The sequence below is a fragment of the Antedon bifida genome, chromosome 6 (assembly GCF_963402885.1).
Source record: "Antedon bifida chromosome 6, ecAntBifi1.1, whole genome shotgun sequence".
Classification (NCBI taxonomy): Eukaryota; Metazoa; Echinodermata; class Crinoidea; order Comatulida; family Antedonidae; genus Antedon; species Antedon bifida.
The window spans coordinates 20,377,731-20,400,073 of record NC_136231.1 but is presented as its reverse complement, the minus strand read 5'-3'; the positions used below and the strand labels follow the sequence as shown (position 1 = coordinate 20,400,073).

Below are 22,343 nucleotides of genomic sequence, written 5' to 3'. Positions count from 1 at the left end.
ACTCATATCATAGACTACCATACCAACTCAATAATTTGTGATTGTATTCTGTTTAAAAACTACAGTTGGTTAGAACAAGTTTTTGAAATTATCCTCACGTTATTTAATTTGTAAAGTGTCCACAGTTTATGAATTTCTCTTTTAAAATGAAAAGTACAGTTAGTATAATAGTTGGTTAATTATTCATGATTAATGCTTTAATACAAATTAAATAACAATTTAAAATAGTACCAAATGTAATTGTGTATATTGCAAGACAAATTACAGTTTACATTATGCTTTGCTCAACCGATTCATGTACATGAGATAAGGTAATTAAATTTGATTAACAATACATTTTTCATGTACAGGTTTCTATTAGAAAGTGCTCTACGTGCAGGTAAACTGTGTCTTACTGTACTAAGAAAAAGTAAACGTAAGGCACCATCACCACCACATGACACATGTCCACCTGGCGCTTTAGTCGAGAAAAGAGACATTCAAAACTGGATTGAAAAAAATGATGTTGGTGGGAAAGTAATGATGGACTGGAGTCAGGAAAACTTTGACCCAAACAACATCGGGAATTTTCTGTCTCCTTACGGAACTAGTATTGATAAAAATTCATTTGACCGTAATCAAGAAAAGCGTTTGTCGGGAACAAAACGTAGACATGAACCGCCAGAAAGTGATGTTGATTTTGAGGACACGATTGAACTTCAGCAAACGGATGTACCGCCATTGAAAACAGTTAAAATTGATGAAACCTTGCCACCCTTATCACCACAAAAAGTGGTTAGAACTGATTCTATTCTCTCACATGCAGCTCAACAAGCAAAGAAAAAGGTACAGTATGGCTATAACATTTTTTATAATTGCTAAATGAAGGCTTAGCACTTACAGTATTTTTGTCATCCCTAAAGTAGTGTGTTCGACCTACTCCATTATTGTGTGTTTGAAATTGAAGAAAATGGTTGTTATTTTGAATGATGTGAAGAAAGAGGCAAAGGAAGAGAAATATTACAAGTTATGATTAAACTTTTGTTGTCAGATATTTTTTTTACTTTATTAAATTTAATAGCCTTTAAGAACGGACCTCTAAGATACTGTAGTGTGAAATAATACAAACACATTGCATATAACACAATTATACTTTTATTGTTTTGAGTATTAATTATGTAAGTCTGTACACCGATTTATTACAATTCGCGTTTTGTTTGCCAACCAAATATACAGTAGTTTCCACAACCTGTGTTAAATACTTTTGTTTGATTGCAACAGATATTGATTTTGCCTACTATTGTTGTGGAGTATGGTATTATTTTACTTTTACTGTAATACTAGATCTGTAATCCTGTTACTTGTGCAAATTGAACAGATTGCCTTTAACACTATGTTTACTACTGTACAATATATCTGAATTAATTCAGTTGAAAGTTTTCTAATGTGAAATATTTAAAAATGTAATGCTTTTTCTGGTGTTGATCAAACATGCACTTTTAAGTATTTCTTTTTCAAATCATACTACTATTGTTCATTGGAAGTACAGTAATTCAGTCAGTCTTGTTACTTACTGTTTATGATTGTGAATGAAATAGATATTTAAGGAACATGTTCATTACAATTTACATTCATTCATCTTCTACTGCGTTTATACAGTAGTTCAGACATTGTTCATTTCAAATAGATTTCCTTAATTTCATTGTTTATGCTCCATTGTCCAAACGTAGACAGGCCACAGATTCAGAGACCTGTTACAGTCAATGAACTAAGATAGGAACTGTGGCCTGAAACTTGTCAGTTTAATCCCACCCTAATTCTTGCCAAATGTTGTACCATGTGATTTAGGTCAAATGGGGATGTAATTTCCAATATTACCTTGTGTGTACTTACCACTTTTTAACAAACTGAAGCCTATAGTATTGCTTGGATTGAATCATTAGATTATACTTGGCCTTGGTGCTCTTCTGTCTATAATAAATTAAAACCAGATTTAACTGAAATTGCCTACAGTAGATATAAACTACAGTAAGTAGTACTAGGGTACAAGACTTGTTTATTTTTTATCTAGACATTTTCCAAGAATAAATAACATTGCACCAGGTAGGCCTTGATAAACTTCCTAGAGTGTGAAAAGTAGGCTGAAAAAAGTGGGTAAAGTGTACACTTCAAAAATCAAATGCACTATGTATCGCAAGGTTAATATCTAAACCACCTCATCTACCACCTTATTTAGACATTTGAAAGAATAAATAACATTTCGCCAGGTTTTGCTGAATTGCATAAAGTGTGCAAAGTAGGTGGAAAGTAGGTAAAGTGTGCACTTCAAATGTGCTATGTATTCCCAAGGTTAATAATCCAAACCACCTCAAATTAATTATATCAAGATGAGGATGATTAAAAAACATATTAACATTAACACTTTTGATTCCTTTACAATTAATTTAAAAACTCATTTATTTTGGAAAATTTAGGGATTCAATGCACTAAATGTTGTTTTTTTTTTGGAATTGCATAATAAATATTTTGATTATAATAATTGTGATATTTTATTTGTTATGGTACCTATCAAGTACTAAGAATTGGTCAATTTCTCAATAATGTTATGATGATTCATTTCTGTTGGTTTCTTTTTTTCATAGAAAAGGGAAGTTGTAAAAATGCATTTGGTGAAGGGTGAAGGAGGCCTTGGAATTCAGATTGCCGGGGGTAAAGGTTCAAGGAAAGGGGATATTGGTATATTCGTAGCAGGGGTTGATAAGGACAAAGCTGCAGAAAGGTATTTGTGAATCTTTTAAATGTAGGTTAATAAAGACGTTTGTTATATTACAGTATTTCTCAACATGGTCATACATTCAATGATTGTAATTATAAAGAAAATATGAACTTAAAATAAAAAGGAAATTACACTGACATACATTCATTTTTAATTTAATTTTTTGTTGTGGTTAATGTAAACTGTTCTTGCTTAGGAATTAAACCTGTTAATTGTGTATTAACATATATTTTTAAAAAATATACAAATACAGTGTACAAAAGTTAAAAATGAATACTGATATTGATTTGAGGCATAATTACTTTGTATCTCTACTATTAAAGTACAGTAATAGCAACAGATGTGATTAATGGATGAATTTTATTTATGATAATTTGGGAAAAAATGAATAATGTTTTTAATTCCTACAGTATCATTATTTGCATCATACATTGTATGTGTTATCTTTACATCCTATATTGAGTAATGGTAAAATGTAACTAGTATGGATTTAAATAGTTTACACAGATACTGTATACAATATACTTTTTCTATTGTTTTTCTTCATCTCTTAATCAGTGGTTCCACATCATTTATTATAACATTACAGTTTGGAGTGTTTTTGTAAACACTCTTAAAAACTAGAAATATGAAATCTAAAATATAAGGCCATCTGTACCTTAATACACACAAATGATACCAAAATACACAATCAAGAATTGCAAAAACATATGTATTGTTCTAATATTATAGTTAATAGTTAGTGGCACCACACCACGTTTTCTAGATTCTTCGCTGATATAGAGTTTGGTATGACTTTTTATATTGGCTGATTACGGCATAACAGATAATGATGGGAGAAAATTGTATTAAAAATTACTCTCCGCCATATAAAATCATTAGGAAATATTTATTAACCGTCTTTTCAGTGCTAATGTTTACACATCCCTTCATTCTATTTTTATTTCAATTGGTGACTTAATACAATTTATAATATTAAGGTCATATATTTTTGAAATAATTTTCTAGGGATGGCCGACTTCAGAAGGGAGACGAGATACTGATGATTAATGGACATAATCTTATGTGTGTCACACACAACGAGGTCGTCGACATCCTGCGTAATGCGGGAAATGTTGTGCAACTTGTTATTGCACGCAAGGTGAGTTTAATATCCCATAATATTAATCCATTGTTCAAGTGGGTATTTACATAAACCGATAATATTTCACTTGAAATTAACTATGAGTTCTTCAACAGAGGTTTACAGTTGTATAATTTGTTTTTATATTGCAAAAGAAAACATGTTTAACATTGTTTTATTACCACTGTGCTTGCAGTTAGACAATTGCTAAGGAACAGACAACCTATCAATGTACAGTTAACATTAACAATAAAACTTGTTTAGATCATAATCAGCACTTGGGAGTTTCCCTCAATATTCCAACACTAATAACATTAGCAATGCTACTGGTGGGAAATTTTTTTTGTAAGAAGAAGGAAAACATGCTTGGTTGCCTACGTGATTAAGTATTTTAAACTTGATGCTGTTTACTAGTTCTACCCCACTAAATTATAGCGAAAATTTAAAAAATCTTAGTTCCATTTTTGCAACACTTCATTCTACAAATGTCAGATTTTATCAAACTGTGCAGGTACTGTTCTGATCATTAAATCCCTTCAGGATTTTCTATTTTTAATGGTGCTGGAGTGCTGTGGCCTAGCTGTCAAGGAATTGACTTCTCCACCATGATGTCCCTTTCTTCTCTACAGACATTACAAAAAGTGGCCTGAACGATTTTGTAACTTTCTAAAATAGCTTAAAATAGGCGTGATGAATGAAATGCGATGAAGGATTGGCTGAAAACAAAAGTTTAGATCATAATCAGCACTTGGGAGTTTCCCTCAATATTCCAATACTAATAACATTAACAAACGCTACTGGTGGGAAGGAAAACATGCTTGGTTGCCTACGTGATTAAGTATTTTAAACTTGATGCTGTTTACTAGTTCTACCCTACTAAATTATAGCGAAAATAAAAAAATCTTAGTTCCATTCCACTTCATTCTACAAATGTCAGATTTTATCAAACTGTGCAGGTACTGTTCTGATGGTTAAATCCCTTCAGGATTTTCTATTTTTAATGGTGCTGGAGTGCTGTGGCCTAGCTGTCAAGGAACCCAGTTTAATTGACTTTTCCACCATGACCACCATGATGTCCCTTTCTTCTCTACAGACATTACAAAAAGTGGCCTGAACAATTTTGTAACTTTCTAAAATAGCTTAAAATAGGCGTGATGAATGAAATGCGATGAAGAATTTGCTGAAAACAAAAGTTGATCATAGCATGGAGGAATTTAGATCATTCCTCCATGATCATAGTAACACTGGTTATACCCAAGTTTAAAATCATAAAATAAAGAATCGATGTATCTTGACTTTACAGCCCATAATGTCTGTATTGTAGCTTATTGTTGTAAGGATATCACTAGTACTAGTAGTACACTGCAAAGAGATAATTCTCCATGGCTGTAGCACTTAATATGTTCAGTGTACGTACATCGAGAAACATGCGCATGTAATATTATCCTTAATCTCAGTCTCTGATGATACTGAGTCATGTTTGCACTTTTGTGTCAGGTTTGCTAAATATTACTAAACTGTATGTTTGGCAAAGAACTGTACCAGACTAAAGTTATTACCCTGTAGTATTCTTTACTGTAGATCAGATCTTTTTTAAACATTAAATTACAGTAAGTTATGGTTATTGACTGATAAATCGCAGTATTGATATTTTCAGAAATCGTTTTTGAAAGTTGTCATACATCGTATAAACCATTATTAATGTGTACAGTGAAACGTCTGTGTAGCATTATTGGCATTGATTTTAATGTTTATTACAAAAATCCAAAATGAAATTTAGGTTAATAACACATGGTTTACTTTACTTTCACAATGCCCAATGATGTTTCAGAAAATTTTTAGTCGCGTGGACGCGACTCAATAGTTCACTATGTCGGCCTGTCTGTCGGTCCGGTATCACTATGCGTTTTATCGCTTTATCTTACTTTTTGAACTGTTTTGATGTACAGAAAAATTTTAAAGTACATTACTTTTTGAAAGTTCATTTTTTTCTGAGAGCACGCGACTTATGGCTGTTGGCCTTGTTGTCTATTAAAATACAATTCTTAAAAACTGAATTTTTAGAAAGCTGACCAAGGGTGTATTTTAAGAAAAGATCATGATTTATTATTACTGCGAAAACTAAAACAAAATGAACAAATTGTCACAGATGGTCAAACTCCTCTTGAATCTAGAATAAATTATAACACTAACTTCCCAGGGTGTGATATTAGCATGCACACTAAAAATTCAATGAAATAGCTTTGTCAAATACTCCATTTAATAACGATATAAATTAACTAATTATGAGGGTGAAACCATGTGTGCTTTATCAGGAAACTGTACTTGTCACTTTTGCTACTGTACATTTCTACTCATTAGAGCAAGTGAAGTGATATTTTAGTTATATTTAACACTATGAACTCATAAACTTAAAGTATCCATTCGATAGGTTGTCATTAAATTACCATAGTCTAGGTGCCTGGTAGGTAACTGTAGTCTGAAGTTAAGGGATATCAATTTCAGTTAGTCTGCCTTAAAAACTAGAATTTATAGTTTGTTTAAACAAAAAAGTATTTAACTGTATTTGTATTGCTTACTAGTAAGCATCCTTATGTGGAGACCAAACCTAAGTAAAGTGTCATGTCTTCCAATCAGTATGCCAATAACAAGCAACAGTTCGGATAATCAAGCACTTGTGATTGGACAAATTGATTAAGTTGCACTTTCATAGATGCGTTGCATCCTAGTATGAACCAAGCAAGAAATGGTCTTGATCTTGCAATCAGAACACAGAAACATGATTTTTCTCAAATTTGCTTGAATTACTTTTATACAAGGATACAAGGATACAAGGAAACTTTATTCATCCCATCTTGGGAAATTGTGTTGCTGTCTTATTACAATGCCGTAAAGAAAAGAGAAATGATAAGCATAAAACATAAGTGTGATAATTTGCACTTTGGTAAATTTTACTCCTAACATGTTCTCTATTTTTTTTTGCCAAAAACAGTATGAAAGAAATTTAATTTGTTTAAATGCATAAATTGTGAATGCCAACAATATGAACATGAATGCAGCAATGTATAGATAATGTCAGTACTTTCTTCTGTAGACTTCCCTCATTATTTTGTTAGCATGAGATTCGTGCCAGCCCACTGCAGGCCCCTATTCTGACGTAAACTGACATGCACCCTAAAAATAGACTTAATTCCTTGAACTTCTTATAGTGCAGTTATCTATTAACAACAATACATTAGCGTGTGCTATTAGATAAGTAATTTGTGAAGTGGCGTTAAGTGCTTACACACGTATGACACACCTCAATGTACTAGATGTAGAGGTGGGGGCTACAGTATTGGATCTATGATTTTTAAAAGGGGTTGGTGGGTGAGGCGGGGAGGCGGTAACAAATTAATGATATAGTAAACATAACATGTTTTAGACAATTAGGCCATAAAAAAATGTATATTTCTTTGTACCGTACTCTACTGTAGCTAATTTGTTTATGTTTATTTGATACTCAAGCATGGGAATTTGTACACATCCTCCATCATGATGTAATGCTATTATAATCAATGATAGAAATCTTAAATCATGTAGCACCCTTTAATTCAAGCATTCATGGGAGATTGGAATTTTCTTGGCATTTAAATGTTTTACACAAGACAAGGAAACATTCTTAGTGTTGATTTCCCTATAGGACGTGACTCAACTTAATGATTAATTGCATTTGTAAAATGTGGGGTTTTCTATTGATTTCATTTCAACTTTATTAAAATATTAATTAACATTTATAATTAGCACGCACAAAAAAAGAAAATAAAAGAGAAGTGAAATTGATATAAAGATATGCATTGTATTCTTTTAAGTGTATTCTCTGCGGCTTCTATGAAAATTATTTCACATTCACTTTTATAATGATTGATTAAAAGACTAAAAATAACTTAATCTGTAGATATACATACAGTACTGTACAGATATACAGTACTGTAGAGTATATCATGTAAGATAATTCATTTCATCAATGTGTAACATTAACAAAAAAAGAATACTTATCAATAAAGTAACAGTTTAGATTCATTCCAAAGAGCTCCAAAGATATTTAAAATTTTGTTTTCATGGAAATAAAAAGTCTATTATCGATTATTGTTAACTACTTTAATGTCAAATATGTTTTAAGTGTGGAAATTAATATTACATTACAAAAAAAGAGAAAAAAAATAGCAGCCGATCACTGACTAAATAAGAAGCCCTTTTTATCGAAAAAAAATGATAGTAATCTCTGATAAGACAATAATATTATTGACCTAGGCAGGTCAACTCTGGCTGACGAATGTCTGGTTTGTTCCGTCAGACATCCGGCACTTCCATTAACTGGCAAATGAACATGATATGTAGGGGATGAATAAGGGTATGACAACTATAGAGGATGTAGATATAAATATTTTGAATTGTACATCTATATACAGTATCTAGCTTATTAGTCATTTTTAATTGTTTCAACACTTACAAATATATAATGATATTTAAATTAGTGTATTATTCCATTAATAATTCAGTTTTAAAAACTCAGCATTCTCAGCACTCATTTTATTCTATCAGTTCAAATGTCTCATAGCAATAGGCCTGACTGTTCATGTTAGTACTCTAAAGTTTGGTTCCCACTCAGATGAAATGTATTGCCAATCAAAACATCATTTGACAGTCGGTTATTCATGTTTGGTCAAAATACTTTCTGTAGTAACTAAGCTTAAACATGGTCATTAAATTCTTACTCCTTCAAACTAAAAATTACCTAATTATTTTCATTTGTTCTTTTTTTTTTCACAAGATAAAGAATAAGCTCAAACGGTCTCCGTCAGGCTCATCTGATACTTCAGAAAATAGTTCCTGTCCTAGTGTCTTGAGTTCATCAATAAGGTCACACAACCACTTTGCATTGAACTCTGCAGACGAAGCAGAAAAAGACTGGTCATCGCCACCCCCACCCCCACCACATGCAGGCGAGAAGGTGAGCATATGTCCAACATTAAATTTTGTCATGAACAATGTAAACACGGACTGGCACATCACCAGCTCTAATTATTTTAGGACATCCTGTAGTCTGCACTTTTGACCTCGAGTCATCAACAAGAGCAATCAGCATTCATAATTTTTACTTCATTAATTAGGAGCCTTCTTTTGTGTTAATTCTATACAGAATACTTTAAATATTTCTTACTATAGAAAGTAACTTTGTTTTAGATATCATCTAGCTACTAATATATAGCATATTAAAAATAGTCGGTTAGAATCACCTGTTGTAACTTGTTAAATGTTAACAAATAGGGCTGGCCCTGAAATGGCTGATTTTCCAGAAGCTCCTTTTTTAGTGCTACACCTTTTACATTTAATACCTTTATTTAGTAGGAAAGAATGTTGAAATATTAGATGATTTTATGGGGGTGGGACACATGATTGTGGTTGTTTAATTTAAGTAATTCAGTAGCTACTGTACTGTACACACCCAGTCTTATAAACCACTGGTGCTTATAATGCTCAGTACGACAGTTAGTGGGCAAGCTCTACTGTAGTTCTGGTTTGATTATAATCCTATATGCTGTGTACAGGCTCTAGTTATGGCATCAAAGATATATTTTATATCATGTTTCAAACTACTCATGGATTAGAACCTTGGATATGACATCCTTTAATACCCAAAGTGGCCTTTCTATTTAATATTGTGGTTATGTAGCCTCGCTGTTGCCTATAACTATATATGCAGTATGACATAACTGTGGCCTCTCACATTTGATACATAATCCACTTTCCCCAATTTGTACAATACATCTGTATGTCAAATTCCATTGCAATTGAAAGTTCATAGTGCAATGTGACAGGTGGGTGGAGGAGAAGGAAGGGTAATATTTAACAACAATATAAAACATCTATGCTATATTCTTTTAAACAAAATTAAAACCATTTAAGCATGTTCTTCCACTTGGCCTAATGGTATTTTCACACAATATAGAATAGCTGGCAAATCTATGGTAAAATACAGAGTTACAATCTCGTTTCTTAGAACTTTAGTTGCGTACATTGTTGTTTTTTCACATAATTTCCAGGAGTGTTTAGTACTGTTTGTATTGTTTAAGGGTCCCTAATGATCAACTTATGCTGAATGGATCACCCTCATAAAATATTGTTGAAATAAAAAAAAATAAAGTGCTTTAAATCAAGTGGGAGGTCTTTATGCAGTTCTGTACTTTGTAACATTGTATACAGTTCATTGTATAGAAGTTTTTCCTGTACTGTACAGTTTTTATTTCCACTTGCTTCTGACCAGTACAGTATAACATCTTTTCTTTTCTTTTTTAAAATACAGCACCCATAAAAAAGATATAACTTTGATTTTAAGGTACAGTATAAATAAGAAAACAATAACTGAAAGTTAAGTTTTAGTATATTTTCTTACAGAAGAATTCGGTGCCTTCGGTTGTCCAGCAAGTTTCACTGATCAAAGGAGGTCTAGGCAAGGGACTAGGCTTCACGATTTATTCAGCTCAAGATCCAGAAACATCTACTAAAAGTATATATGTAAAAACAGTATTTCCAACAGGAGCAGCAGCTGTAGATGGGAGACTGAAAGAAGGTAGTAAACTAAATTAATAATATAAATAAATGGGTTTAATTATAGAGCTCATATAAACTTATGCTTCGGGTAGGTGGACCATGATGACTGACTGTTATATGATTTTCAATACATTCATTCTTTGTACTGTCATATCCATACAGTCATGTACAGTCACTCACTCATCTATCAATTACAAGGCATGTGAAACCAGTAAAAACAGAGTTATCAGAGCTACGTATTACAACAAATGTACTGGTGTGTAATTGTCTGCATTGGACCAAATAAGTCTAATAAAATCTACCCTGATATATTTTGTATTTGAAAGAAAGCCTGTCCTCTTTAATCTCTTGCAACAATGAATTTACAGTTATCTTGAATGTGATCTAAACAAATAACTATCTAAATGTATTTTTATGCTAGGAATCCAAACTACATTATAATATGTTGATGGGCTTTTCTTTCTCTTCAGGCGATGAAATATTAGAGGTAAATGGTCAATCGTTCCAAGGCCTCACACATAAACAAGCACTTAATAAATTTAAAGTGAGTTTTTATCGTTTTCTTTATTATTTTATGATTAAGATAATATTATTTTTATTATATACTGTCTAAATAGTGACTAATGATGTAAGGCTACAGGAGATGACATCAGATGGAGGAAATAGTTTGTGATTTAAAGCCGTCCTAATATTTATATTACATAATCTTTATATGCATCTTTTGAAAACATAAGTATCTCTGAAATCTCAACCTGCAACATGTTGGTTGGATGCCAGCCAATACATGCAGATTGTAAAAAGAAAGATGTTGGTTGTTTAGTATCAGATAAAGTATTTCTGAAGATAAGGAACACACGTTTTAAATTGCTTAGAACAGTATGCTGGAAATGATATGCTGAATGATAACAGAATTAACCAAATTTAATTGTCACATAGACTGCTATGTTCACATCGACAGATTAATAAGATTAAATAGAGTGTTTAAATGTATGCAGAACAACACTACAAACAAATTTTTTTTCACTGATTTCTTTATACATTATTCTCTAATTACACTGCAATCCTTTGATTTTTGTTTTAATATGGCACCTTTTTTGCTGAACTAATATTTATAATACCGACAGATGAATTACTGGAAAATTGGTGCTATGATTCATATCTATTACCCAATTAAACATTGTATATGCAACTAATACTGTACCTTGTTTTAACCTGCAAAATGTAATGTTACATCCTCTGTTGAATTATTTGCTTGTAACCATATAGCGTATATTTCGGTTGCAATGATATTATTGCAATGCAAATTAGACAAGCCAGTCTAGCTAAGAATCCTCCCCCACCTCTACCTTATAAGGCTAACTAATCTTGTATTATATTCAGTGCTTGAGATTTAAGTGACCAGTTTATAAGACACTCCAATAATTTAAGGGTGTAATTTGTGTGTGAAATGGTAATCACTTTTACAAACAATTATTTTTTTCTGTCAGCAAATGAAAAAAGGTGTTGTAAATTTAACTGTAAACAGCAGGCTGTCGACAAGTTCAGCAGCACCACCTTCCAGTAGCTCAAGCACATCAAGCCCTAAACTCTGGCCCTTCAGAAGGTAAGAATTGCATTTACAGTATTTCGCATTCACAAACATAACATAAACAACAGGACAATGACTTTATACTGAGTTTCTTTTTGTTTTGGGACAGCAGGCATTGAAAATCAAATACACTGTCCTAATAATGAATAGAATGGTGTATACCCAGCTTATTTGCATGCATTATACAACCTTTGTATTATTAATTACTGCCCATGAATCGTTGCTAATGTAAAACAATTAGGTACAGTAGTAGCATTACCTAAACAGTCTTGAGGCTCTCAAGACTGTTGAGATAAGATAATCACAATCTACTGAAATCATTTAAAGATGTATTGTCCCCCAATAACATGAAAAATGAAGATTAATTAAATCAGACTTTGAATAGGTTATTTTGTAGTTTTAATAAAGTTTAATCCCTTTCGTAAAAAAAAAAAACAAAAAAAAGAAAAAATAATGTTTTTTTTGCTTTAAATTACAGTTTTTTCAGGTAAATTATCTAAAGTAAAAGTGGGTTGTTTTTTTTTTGTTTCATTTTTAGTTTCATTATATAAAAAAACATTTAAACAATAACATTTCATCTTGTTTTTCTGTTTGTCTGAAACTAATTTGTTACCTAGTAGTTAGTACATTGTGTTAAAGTCAAAGTCCTGTATTGGGAGACTTAACTGTAACCTCAGTATTACCTGTTAATATGTTACAATTACAGTATTGAATTATCTACATTTAATAAAACTTACCACCTTTTTCTTTTAATACTGTATGTTTTTTTGGTTTTTTTAAAAAAATATATACAGTACCATAAAAATAAATGCAAATACAACTAAAGAGAGTAACTATTAGTTTGATGATGGAGACTATAAATAGCTCCATGGTTTGATTGTTGTAAGCTATTTCAAAGCACTCAGTATATCCTGATCTGGTTTGGAAGTTCATCAGGCATTTATTAAACTTAATCAATATTATTAGCCATTGTCTGGATAGACTAATTGAACACAGTGTTCTTAGAAGTGTTTCGAAATGGTTGTGCTGCTCTGTGGCTGGTACACAAAAATGTTAATTTATTTATCAATATACAAAACTAGCATTATTACTTATAGGAATGAAATAAATGTGTTTTTAAATCATTAATATAGCATCGCTAGCATTTTATGAAATCATACTGCATTATTATGCACAGGTTTATGATCACAAATAATTTCAAACTGTCCTCTCAATGATTTGAAATGACCTTTACACATCTGTACATACACAGTAGTCATAAACATACTTTTTAGTTTCTTTACAAATACAAAAGCGCCTTGATCTTTGTACAGTAGAAATGTCATAAATATTATAAATGTCAATTATTACAAAATTCCTTTTTTTTTTAAATTTAGTAATGAATAATTATGCCTGTACTAGTAAGTTTATATGTTATCACAGCATTAAAGGTTGACACACAAGATTAAATAAACATCTCTGATCTGACAATTCTTACAACGCCTTTGATAAATTTTGTAAAAGATATTTAAGCTTGTCATGGGAGAAACAGTCTTCGTTGAAATATTCCCAATGACTGTTTTTGTTGTATTGTTGCTTGTATATAGTTTAATTTTCTTTTAGTTTCTTCATGTTTTCTCTAGAAGAAATACCAAATTTACCATTTTTTTTATGATATTAAAAATGGTATTTTATTCAGGAAGGTTTTATTACAAATTAAGAAAATTATTAAGTTGATTCAAAAATCATATTTTACCATTATTAATAGTATTCCAATGAAGTTTTGTTCTTGTCACATGGTGTGGCGTCACCTATGTTGTCAAATGCTTGCAATCAAAGACGCAAGGTTAACGACAGGACGCATTTATATTTCTGAGTCAGCTATCTACAAATTGTGTGTGACTCAAATGCTGCTAGTTTAAATTAAGACTAACTAGCTGGCCTTTATAATTTCTTGCCTAATTAATAAGATGTCTGTGGCTATAGAGTTTAAGTTTCAGGAAAAGAAAAAGTGGGCCTTTTTACAAGAAGGGTATAGATGATTTTGTTGGAGAAGGGAATTTCAAGCCTGTCTGTTGAAACAAATTAAGACTACATGGCTGGCCTTTGTAATTTCTTATCTACATAATAAGTAACACTAACAGTAGTTGATACGTCAGGAAGTAAAACTTCAGTAAGATAAGATGCAAATGTCTTCTAATACCCTTTCACACTGCAAAAAGTAACAACTTTTTTTAAACAAGTTTCAACCAGGTTTACAAAGTTTTCACACGGATAACCCTTATAAAATCTCTGGAGAAAAGCAAACCAGTTGTTTTTTGTTCCGAATTGTTACCATGTGAGTGTACTTGCACTGCATTATTTCACTGACCAATTGCAGTACTGTACATAACATTTATTATTGGCTCCCCTAACTATATAATGACAATGCTTTCTAGCAACATTTTTCAAGGATCAATAATGAAACAAAAGAAATTAATCTTTTCAAGTTCAACAATTTATGTAAGGTGTGAAACAGGTATAAGAAGAATGTAAATAAACAGCGCAAGGAAGGAATGCAAGTGTCAAAATAATTTGACAGTTTTATCAAATTATGATGACAATACATTACCATGAATATTAACTATAGTAAAGATTTTTAAAATTATAATATCATATAGGCCTACATAAAAAATATGTAAATTTATAAGATAATAAGATTTAGACAAGTACTAAAAGTAATGTACAGTAGCAGTCCTGTGTTTCTTGGTGAATTTCAAGTATAATTTAATAATACATATTGAATTGATGCCAAAACAGTGCCAGTGTATATGGCACATGTAACGAAAGTGATAGTGATGCATGTAGTATACTGATACTTATTTCTAGTACTATAACAAAGTAAAAATGAAGATTTCTTTGTGATGGCTTTGTTGTGTAAAATCAGTTCATGTATATCTTATTATGACACATTCTGTCAAGTGGAAGATGAAACAAATATTAAGAAAGATGATTTGTTCCAAAAATGCATATATGAAGGGGGTTTTCAACTGGCTAGATTGTACTGTAATTTACAAATAATTTTGGGCCAGCTATAGAGCATAAGTGTCACATGTTATGTAGACCATGGGACAAAGCCTTGCAATCCCATGAGCTTTAAGGACATTTTCATTTTCTAACAATTACTTGTTCCTTTAGTTCTTTGTGGGCAATATGAAATGTACTATCAAGCCACCTGTTCTGAACCCCTAGTATATAATAATTGTCCCACACCATGTGGTCTTTGGTGTTACCCTATGTATATAAACAACTCTGCCATCAAAATTTAAAAATGTCACAATCCTGTTTCTTTTCAGGAAAATGAAAGATATTGTTTGGTCTAGTAAAGAAGGAAAGCAAGAGGTTGGCTTAGAATATAGAGTTAGCAATGACATAGAGGATAGCATTACACCAGACAAAGTTTCTGACACTTGGGCATCACCAGGTGGCACACCCAGTACAACGTCAAGTGATTCACCTTGTCAAACACCTAACAGTTCACCTTCTAGGACTCCAAAAGAAGCAAAGGTTACCCACCGTGTTGTCCTAGAAAAATGTAAGTTTATTCTAATATTCAATTCACTTTCAGCTCTAACAAGGTAAAATCTTCTACAGTATCAATGGTTTTAGTTCTCAGAGGGCAGAGGTTGGAGTGATGAAAACTTTGCATTGCAGTGTGCTAATAATTCAGATATCCTAAATTAGCACATTTAATTAAAATGTTTGACATTCTAATTTGTTTTTATTCATTTGTAGCTGGTAACAGTCTTGGAATTGGTGTTGTTTGCCTTCAACTTCCAGGCTCAGATCAACGTCGAATCTATGTACAGTACCTTGATCCAACATCCCAAGCAAAAATGGAAGATAAACTTTGGTATAGTCATTTTGTAATCATTATCTTCACTGATTGATTGCCTTTCCTGTAAGACCAAAGCTCTATACAACAGGTTAACATGATGTTGCTTGTACAGATACTTCTACCTCAACCATGACTTACAGCCACAAAGAAAGCACTTTCCATGACAGGAGCTGTGTGGTCCTTAGGTCTGGGTTCTATGATTCTATGATTGAGCTACTTTGAACCTATGTGTTTCACCAGATTATGATAACCTTTCCTTAACCATCCAATCCGGTTATTATACATATTTATTACTTTATGTGTTTCATATATGTGTTTTAACATAATTTTTATGGTGTTAATGTTGATACCATTCTATCGCCTGTGTATTTATGTTAGGTTTGGTGATGAAATGTTGAGCATTAATGGACAAAGTCTGCTAAATGTTGGCCTGCAAGAGGCTCAGGGAATACTTGGTGCCTTGGAGGAGGGTGAAGTTGTCTTGGAAATTGCTCGATATCCTAACCCAATAGTAAGTGAAAGTTTATTAACCTCATGAATATTCAAATCATGCATGTTCACATACATTTGGTATTCATATCAACATGATGCATATTTAATTACACAGTTCATGCATATTCAATTTATAGTGAACTTGCATACATTAAATATATGATAATCTAACCATATGAATGTGTTGATCTTGATGGTTATAAGTAAATAACATATAAAAACTAATTTACTTTCATAGTTATTATAACTTTTTATTATGTGTAACCAGTTTGTATAACAAAGTAATCTCTAAACATTGAACTTTCACAAGTGATTTCACCATATTGATTTAGTACCTATCAAAGATGAGCATATCAGAAGATTATTTTAATTATTAAAAAGAAAAGCTAATAGGACTCTATATCTTTCAAATTTACGTAATCATGCAGTATTCATGAGAATTGAAAAAAGCATTTTTATAGATAAACTTTAGTTAGTTTAAGCTGTAAGCTCTTAATTCTAAATGGATCAAAATTACATGTAAATGTATCTGTGTACTTGGATCAGATTCAGTTTATTCTTTATCAAGATTTGAATTTCCTTTAATAGTATCCCTATTTTACACTTTCTCTGGGAAAAAATTAGAAACAAGTGTTTCTCAACTGATTTGTGTCATATGGGGTCTACATATCCACCAAAAAAAAGTTCCAGCTCATCTGGCCTGGGGAAAGCCGCCATTTTGGATTTTCAAAATGGCTGCCATAAAATACAGGTTTTTGCTCATATCTCCTCTTCTACATCATGCATGGAAATGATTTTGGTGGCAAAATGTATGTTTTGAGGGTCAAGGAATCTAAATACAGCATTTTGAAGTTCACTCAATGACCGCCATCTTGTTTTTCAAAATGGCCGCCTTAAAATACAGATTTGTGCTTATCTCAGCTTCTACATCATGTATAGACATGCTTTTGGTGGCAAAATGTAGGTTTTGACGGTCAAGGAATCCAAATACAGCATTAATTTGAATTTCACCCAATGGCCAATTTGAAAATCAAAATGGCTGCTATAAAATTTACAGATTCCTCATATCTCAGCTTCTACATCATATGAACGTAATTTTGGTAGAAACGTATGTTTTGAAGGTCAAGGAATTCAAATATAGTATTTTAAAGTTCACCTAATGCCCGCCATTTTGTTTTTCAAAATGGCTGCCATAAAATTTACAGATTTGTCCTCGTACCTCCTCTTCTACATCATGCTTGGAAATGATTTTGGTGGCAATGTTTATGTTTTGAGGGTCAAGAAATCTAAATACAGCTTTTTGAAGTTCACTCAATGGCCACCATTTTGATTGTCAAAATGGCCACCATAAGCTACAGGTTTTTGCTAATTTATGAGCTACTATGATTATGATTTTGCTAAGCCTATGTTTTGAAGGTTACAGAATAAAAACAAAATTCAGCTTTTGAAATACAGTTGGAAAGTGATGACGAGAATAAGTCAATATGTTGGTGATAATATATGGGAACCACAATGATTATGACCCCAGGAGATACTGTACACAAGAAGATACCAGCGATGTACTGTAACTATATCATTCGCGTGAAGAACCTAAAAATAAAATATTCTAAAAATGTTTGTTAGACGACATTTTAAGATATTTTCCAAATCCTAAAGAGAAGCATGGCCAACTTTAGTTAAGCATATTCCAATCAGATACATTATAGATAAAGCAAGTAAAGCAATTTAAAGCAACATATCTTATGTGACTGAATGGATGGTTACCTAATACACTGGGGACTAACACTACTTCACCATAACTGGTTTGGATTTATGCATGTAGGTATAATGCGATAACTGGACAAATCGACAATAGTTTATGCCGATCATTCTTTTTTATCCAATTAACATGTCAACAGTTTATACAATGGTACAGCCATTCTGAAAACGTATATCTAGCTGCTCATCTACCAGTCATAATAATCAGACATGGAGGAGTTTATCTTTTCAGGAGCTTTCTTGGTTATATTGGACATACTGGTGGGTTGAGGTTTTGAAGTTGTGCATAACCTACTTTAAAGAGAGCTGTATATTCTAAAGCTCTTAGAGGATGCAGCTATGTATCATATAATAATAACACGAGATGAGGATGTACCATTTTGTCTCCAGATATAGACACAGTATAGGACAATTGACCATGATGGCCAATATGCCTGAACGACAAATTTCCATATACATACAATACAAGATGTTCCAAAAGAATGGATATCATGCAACGTGTTATAATGGTGAAGAATCAGTTTTCAGACATAAGCACAATAGAGAAAACCTTATGTATCTTGAAATTTGTCTTTCAGCATTTCCAGATATAGCCTTCCACTTTTGGCATTTTGGCCATGACCAACTGCTGCAAATATGAAAGCATACTGTAGATCCTATATCTGAACCTGGAGCTCCCAATTGCACAATCATGCCTAAAAAGTTATACCATCTAATGATACAGCCACAGCTTAAATGTTCTTGATATCTTTTTGACTTTCCCAGAAAGCTCTTAAGAATCTTTCGAGTTTGACGACAAATGGCAGTTTTCTTTCTCTAACTATTTGCATTACTTTACGTCACATTGGTTGATCGAAGGTTATTAGGATGGCAGATAAGCAGCTAGATTTAAACATAAATGCAGACCATTTAGGGTGACTAGTGTTGATCTCCCAGTGTATTACCATGTATTCATAAGATATGTTACTTGCTTTATCCATAAGTTGTACTTTTAACTGCAAGTTGGCCATGCTTCTCTTTATATTTGGAAAATATCTTTACATGTCTATGTAACTTCTTTAGAATATCTTGTTTATTAGTTTCTTCTCGCGAATGATAGTTACAGTACACTCTCTGGTATCTTCTTGTGTACCTCTTTGGTCGTAATCAGTATGGATCTTGACGTTGACATAGTAATAATGAGGATTGTGATAGCGATAGATCTTGGAGACTAGACAAAGGGGATTGTACATAAATGTTGTTATTATTATATGTTGTGCCAGTTTGATTGGGAATTTTAAAACTATTACTGTATTTAACAAACTGTATGCAAAAAAAAGCTAAAGCCAGTGGAGCAGTAGCCTTCAACTATGAAGTTTGGTCCTAAATGGAATAAGAAGATCTGATCACTTTCCGACTCTGTATTTTAGAATGCTGATTTTTTATTCTGTAACAATCAAAACATAGACTTAGTTATCAAAATCATGTCTTCATTATGTATATGAGCTACGAAATTAGCAAAACCTGTATTTTATGGCGGTCATTTTGAAAAACAAAATGGTGGCCATTAAGTGAACTTCAAAAAAATGCTGTAATTGAAATCCTTGACCCTCAAAATATATACATTGCCACCAAAATCACTTCCATACATTATGTGGAAGCTGAGATAAGAGCAAAAATCTGTATTTTTATGGTGGCCATTTTGAAAAACAAAATGGCGGCCATTGAGTGAATTACGAAAATGCTGTTTTTCGATTTCTTGACACTCACAACTACACTTTGTCACTAAAATCACGTTCATACACGATGTAGAAGTTGAGATGAGTACAAATCTGTATTTTATGGCGGCCATTTTGAAAAACAAGATGGCGGACATTCAGTAAACTTCAAAATGCTGTATTTGGATTCATTGACCCTCAAAACATATACTTTGCCACCAAAATCATATCCATACATGATGTGGAAGCTGATATATGAGCAAAAATATGTATTTTATGGCGACCATTTTAAAAATCCAAAATGGCGGCTTTCCCCAGGCCAGATGAGCTGGAACTTTTTTTTGGTGGATATATAGAACCTATATAACTCAAATCAGTTGAGAAACACTTGTTTCTAATTTTTTCCCAGATTGGCCCTTTTTAGACTTAAAATAGGGATACTATAAACTTATAATCATCGTTTACCTTGTGAAAACCATTTCCTCTTCAAAACTTTCAACTTTAAAAAATCAGATTTATTCAATAGCCTTTACTCAAAGCCAATTATCTACTTTCTTTTCCATTATCTTGTAGAAGAATTTGATAGCTAAGCTTGGACTTGTATGGTGTTAACACCTTACGCAAAGCCTTATATTTTACTTTACACAGAACAGCACCCCATCATCTGATATAGGCATACATAACTATTGTAAGACTGTAACAAGGATTGGTGGTGAAATCCCCTTTCCTCCTTATTTGCTTTTTTAAATCTGTGGTCTCAAACAAAGTCTCACATTATAATTCATTTAACTTCTAACCAGAAAAGCCTTAAACTTTAAACATAGTGACTCCACCCAGGATGACAGAAATTATCTCTTAATTGATACTTGATTGTCTTCAAATAGAAGTAAAAAAAAAAAAACATGTATGTTAATTAACATCGTGCAGTAGATCCAGCAATCCGCGTAGGCGTGTTATCTCTGAAGTCATCTCTCTGAAGTAAAAATATATTTTTTTCAATCTCCCAATCATTTACGAAAATACATTTACCCTTTAAAATCAAATTAAGTTGATTTATATAGACAAAAATATTATTTGATATTGAAATAAATCTATCTATCTCATAATAATTTACTGGTAATTAGACACACAGGCTTGTAAATTTGCTGTACTGAAACCTATACAAAACCATATCATAGTACTACACCATGGTACACCCTGACATAAAAGTAAAGTATGGTAACTCCACATCTGTAAAGAATTAAATTAAACCAATACATACATTGTATTTTTATGGTTAGCATGACACTGACAGCAGCAGTGATGGATCTAGTGTAAGTTTTGGTTTGTGTCATATAATAATATCAATATTCAAATGTCAAATTTAATATTGTTCAAAATTGTATAGAAATATAATTCCAATTTATAGCAAAATAGAGAGAGAGCTATATTATTATTTCTTTTGTTATTAGTGATTCTCTTATGTTGTAGTGTCATTACATACTGTATGTTTGTATTGGTATGAATATTTAGCATGTTTAGATTGTTACTTGTATTCTTGCATGTAAGTCGCTGAGATCATGGAACTGAACGGAACTTTGAATGAGAAAACTGCAATTTTGACTGCAATTCACATAAAAATATTTAATAATTTCAATTATACAGATACAGATAAACTCATGTTCATGAATGCTGCCATCCTGTTCGCAAATAGCATAACTGTTTACTTTTGCAAGCATTTTCTTTCACACACAGTTGGTTATGAAATTAGTTTAGTGGAGTTTCTTTCAGTTCCAGGTCAACATAAAGCCTCTTATTTAATATGTGCACAGTCTATATTGTTTATATTAATATTTTTGTTTAGTGTTTTCAGTAAAATTTATTTAAATCATTTGTGCCATTTATGCATCTAATAGGCTAGTAGTATAGTTTTCAAAATTGTGTAACAAATCTTTCAAATCATATTTAAATCTCATATTTGTTATCACAAGTCAAGGCACTTTTTAATTATAAGCTTCCTGATTGAATAAGCATCCTTAAAAAGGCCCCTAGAAATTCCATAACAATCTTTAAACTTTTTTAAGTAAATATTTTGGATATATTATAAATATTTCATGTATTATTTCATGCTTGCTCTTCTCAAAGACAACCCTAACCCCTCTTCATTCCCCAAATCACCTAATTTATAGGCTAAATGTGAGATAGGATGCTGGATCAAAGTCCTGACAGTCAATGCAAATTGGTTATACTGCGTAGTTCTTTAAGAAAAATTGCAAGGCTCAAAATTAAAAATCTATGTTAAGGCAGCTTGCAAATGAGCATGTTAATCTTTTTACACTGCCGGGCTTAGAACCAACCTGTGTCGCGTCCGGATAAATTTCCCTTTCACACCAGATTCATTAACCTGGGAATGACGCAGGTTGCATGTATTTACACTGCAAAATACCAACCTGTGTAAATGTTTTAGATTCTTAAAAGTACTAGGTCTAGCAGTGCATTTA

The 22,343-nt window shown here is 32.0% G+C and overlaps 1 protein-coding gene across 1 annotated transcript in view; it reads left to right on the top strand.

Moving 5' to 3' along the window:
* Positions 1 to 22,343, top strand: part of LOC144845785 (uncharacterized) — a 41,344-nt gene that overhangs the window by 3,697 nt on the left and 15,304 nt on the right. The window contains exons 3-12 of the mRNA XM_078703218.1: positions 351 to 825; positions 2,622 to 2,758; positions 3,764 to 3,896; positions 8,692 to 8,871; positions 10,317 to 10,491; positions 10,943 to 11,016; positions 11,960 to 12,075; positions 15,375 to 15,613; positions 15,814 to 15,931; positions 16,295 to 16,427. Coding sequence (XP_078559344.1) covers positions 351 to 825; positions 2,622 to 2,758; positions 3,764 to 3,896; positions 8,692 to 8,871; positions 10,317 to 10,491; positions 10,943 to 11,016; positions 11,960 to 12,075; positions 15,375 to 15,613; positions 15,814 to 15,931; positions 16,295 to 16,427 — 1,780 coding nt within the window. The remainder of the gene's footprint in view (positions 1 to 350; positions 826 to 2,621; positions 2,759 to 3,763; positions 3,897 to 8,691; positions 8,872 to 10,316; positions 10,492 to 10,942; positions 11,017 to 11,959; positions 12,076 to 15,374; positions 15,614 to 15,813; positions 15,932 to 16,294; positions 16,428 to 22,343) is intronic.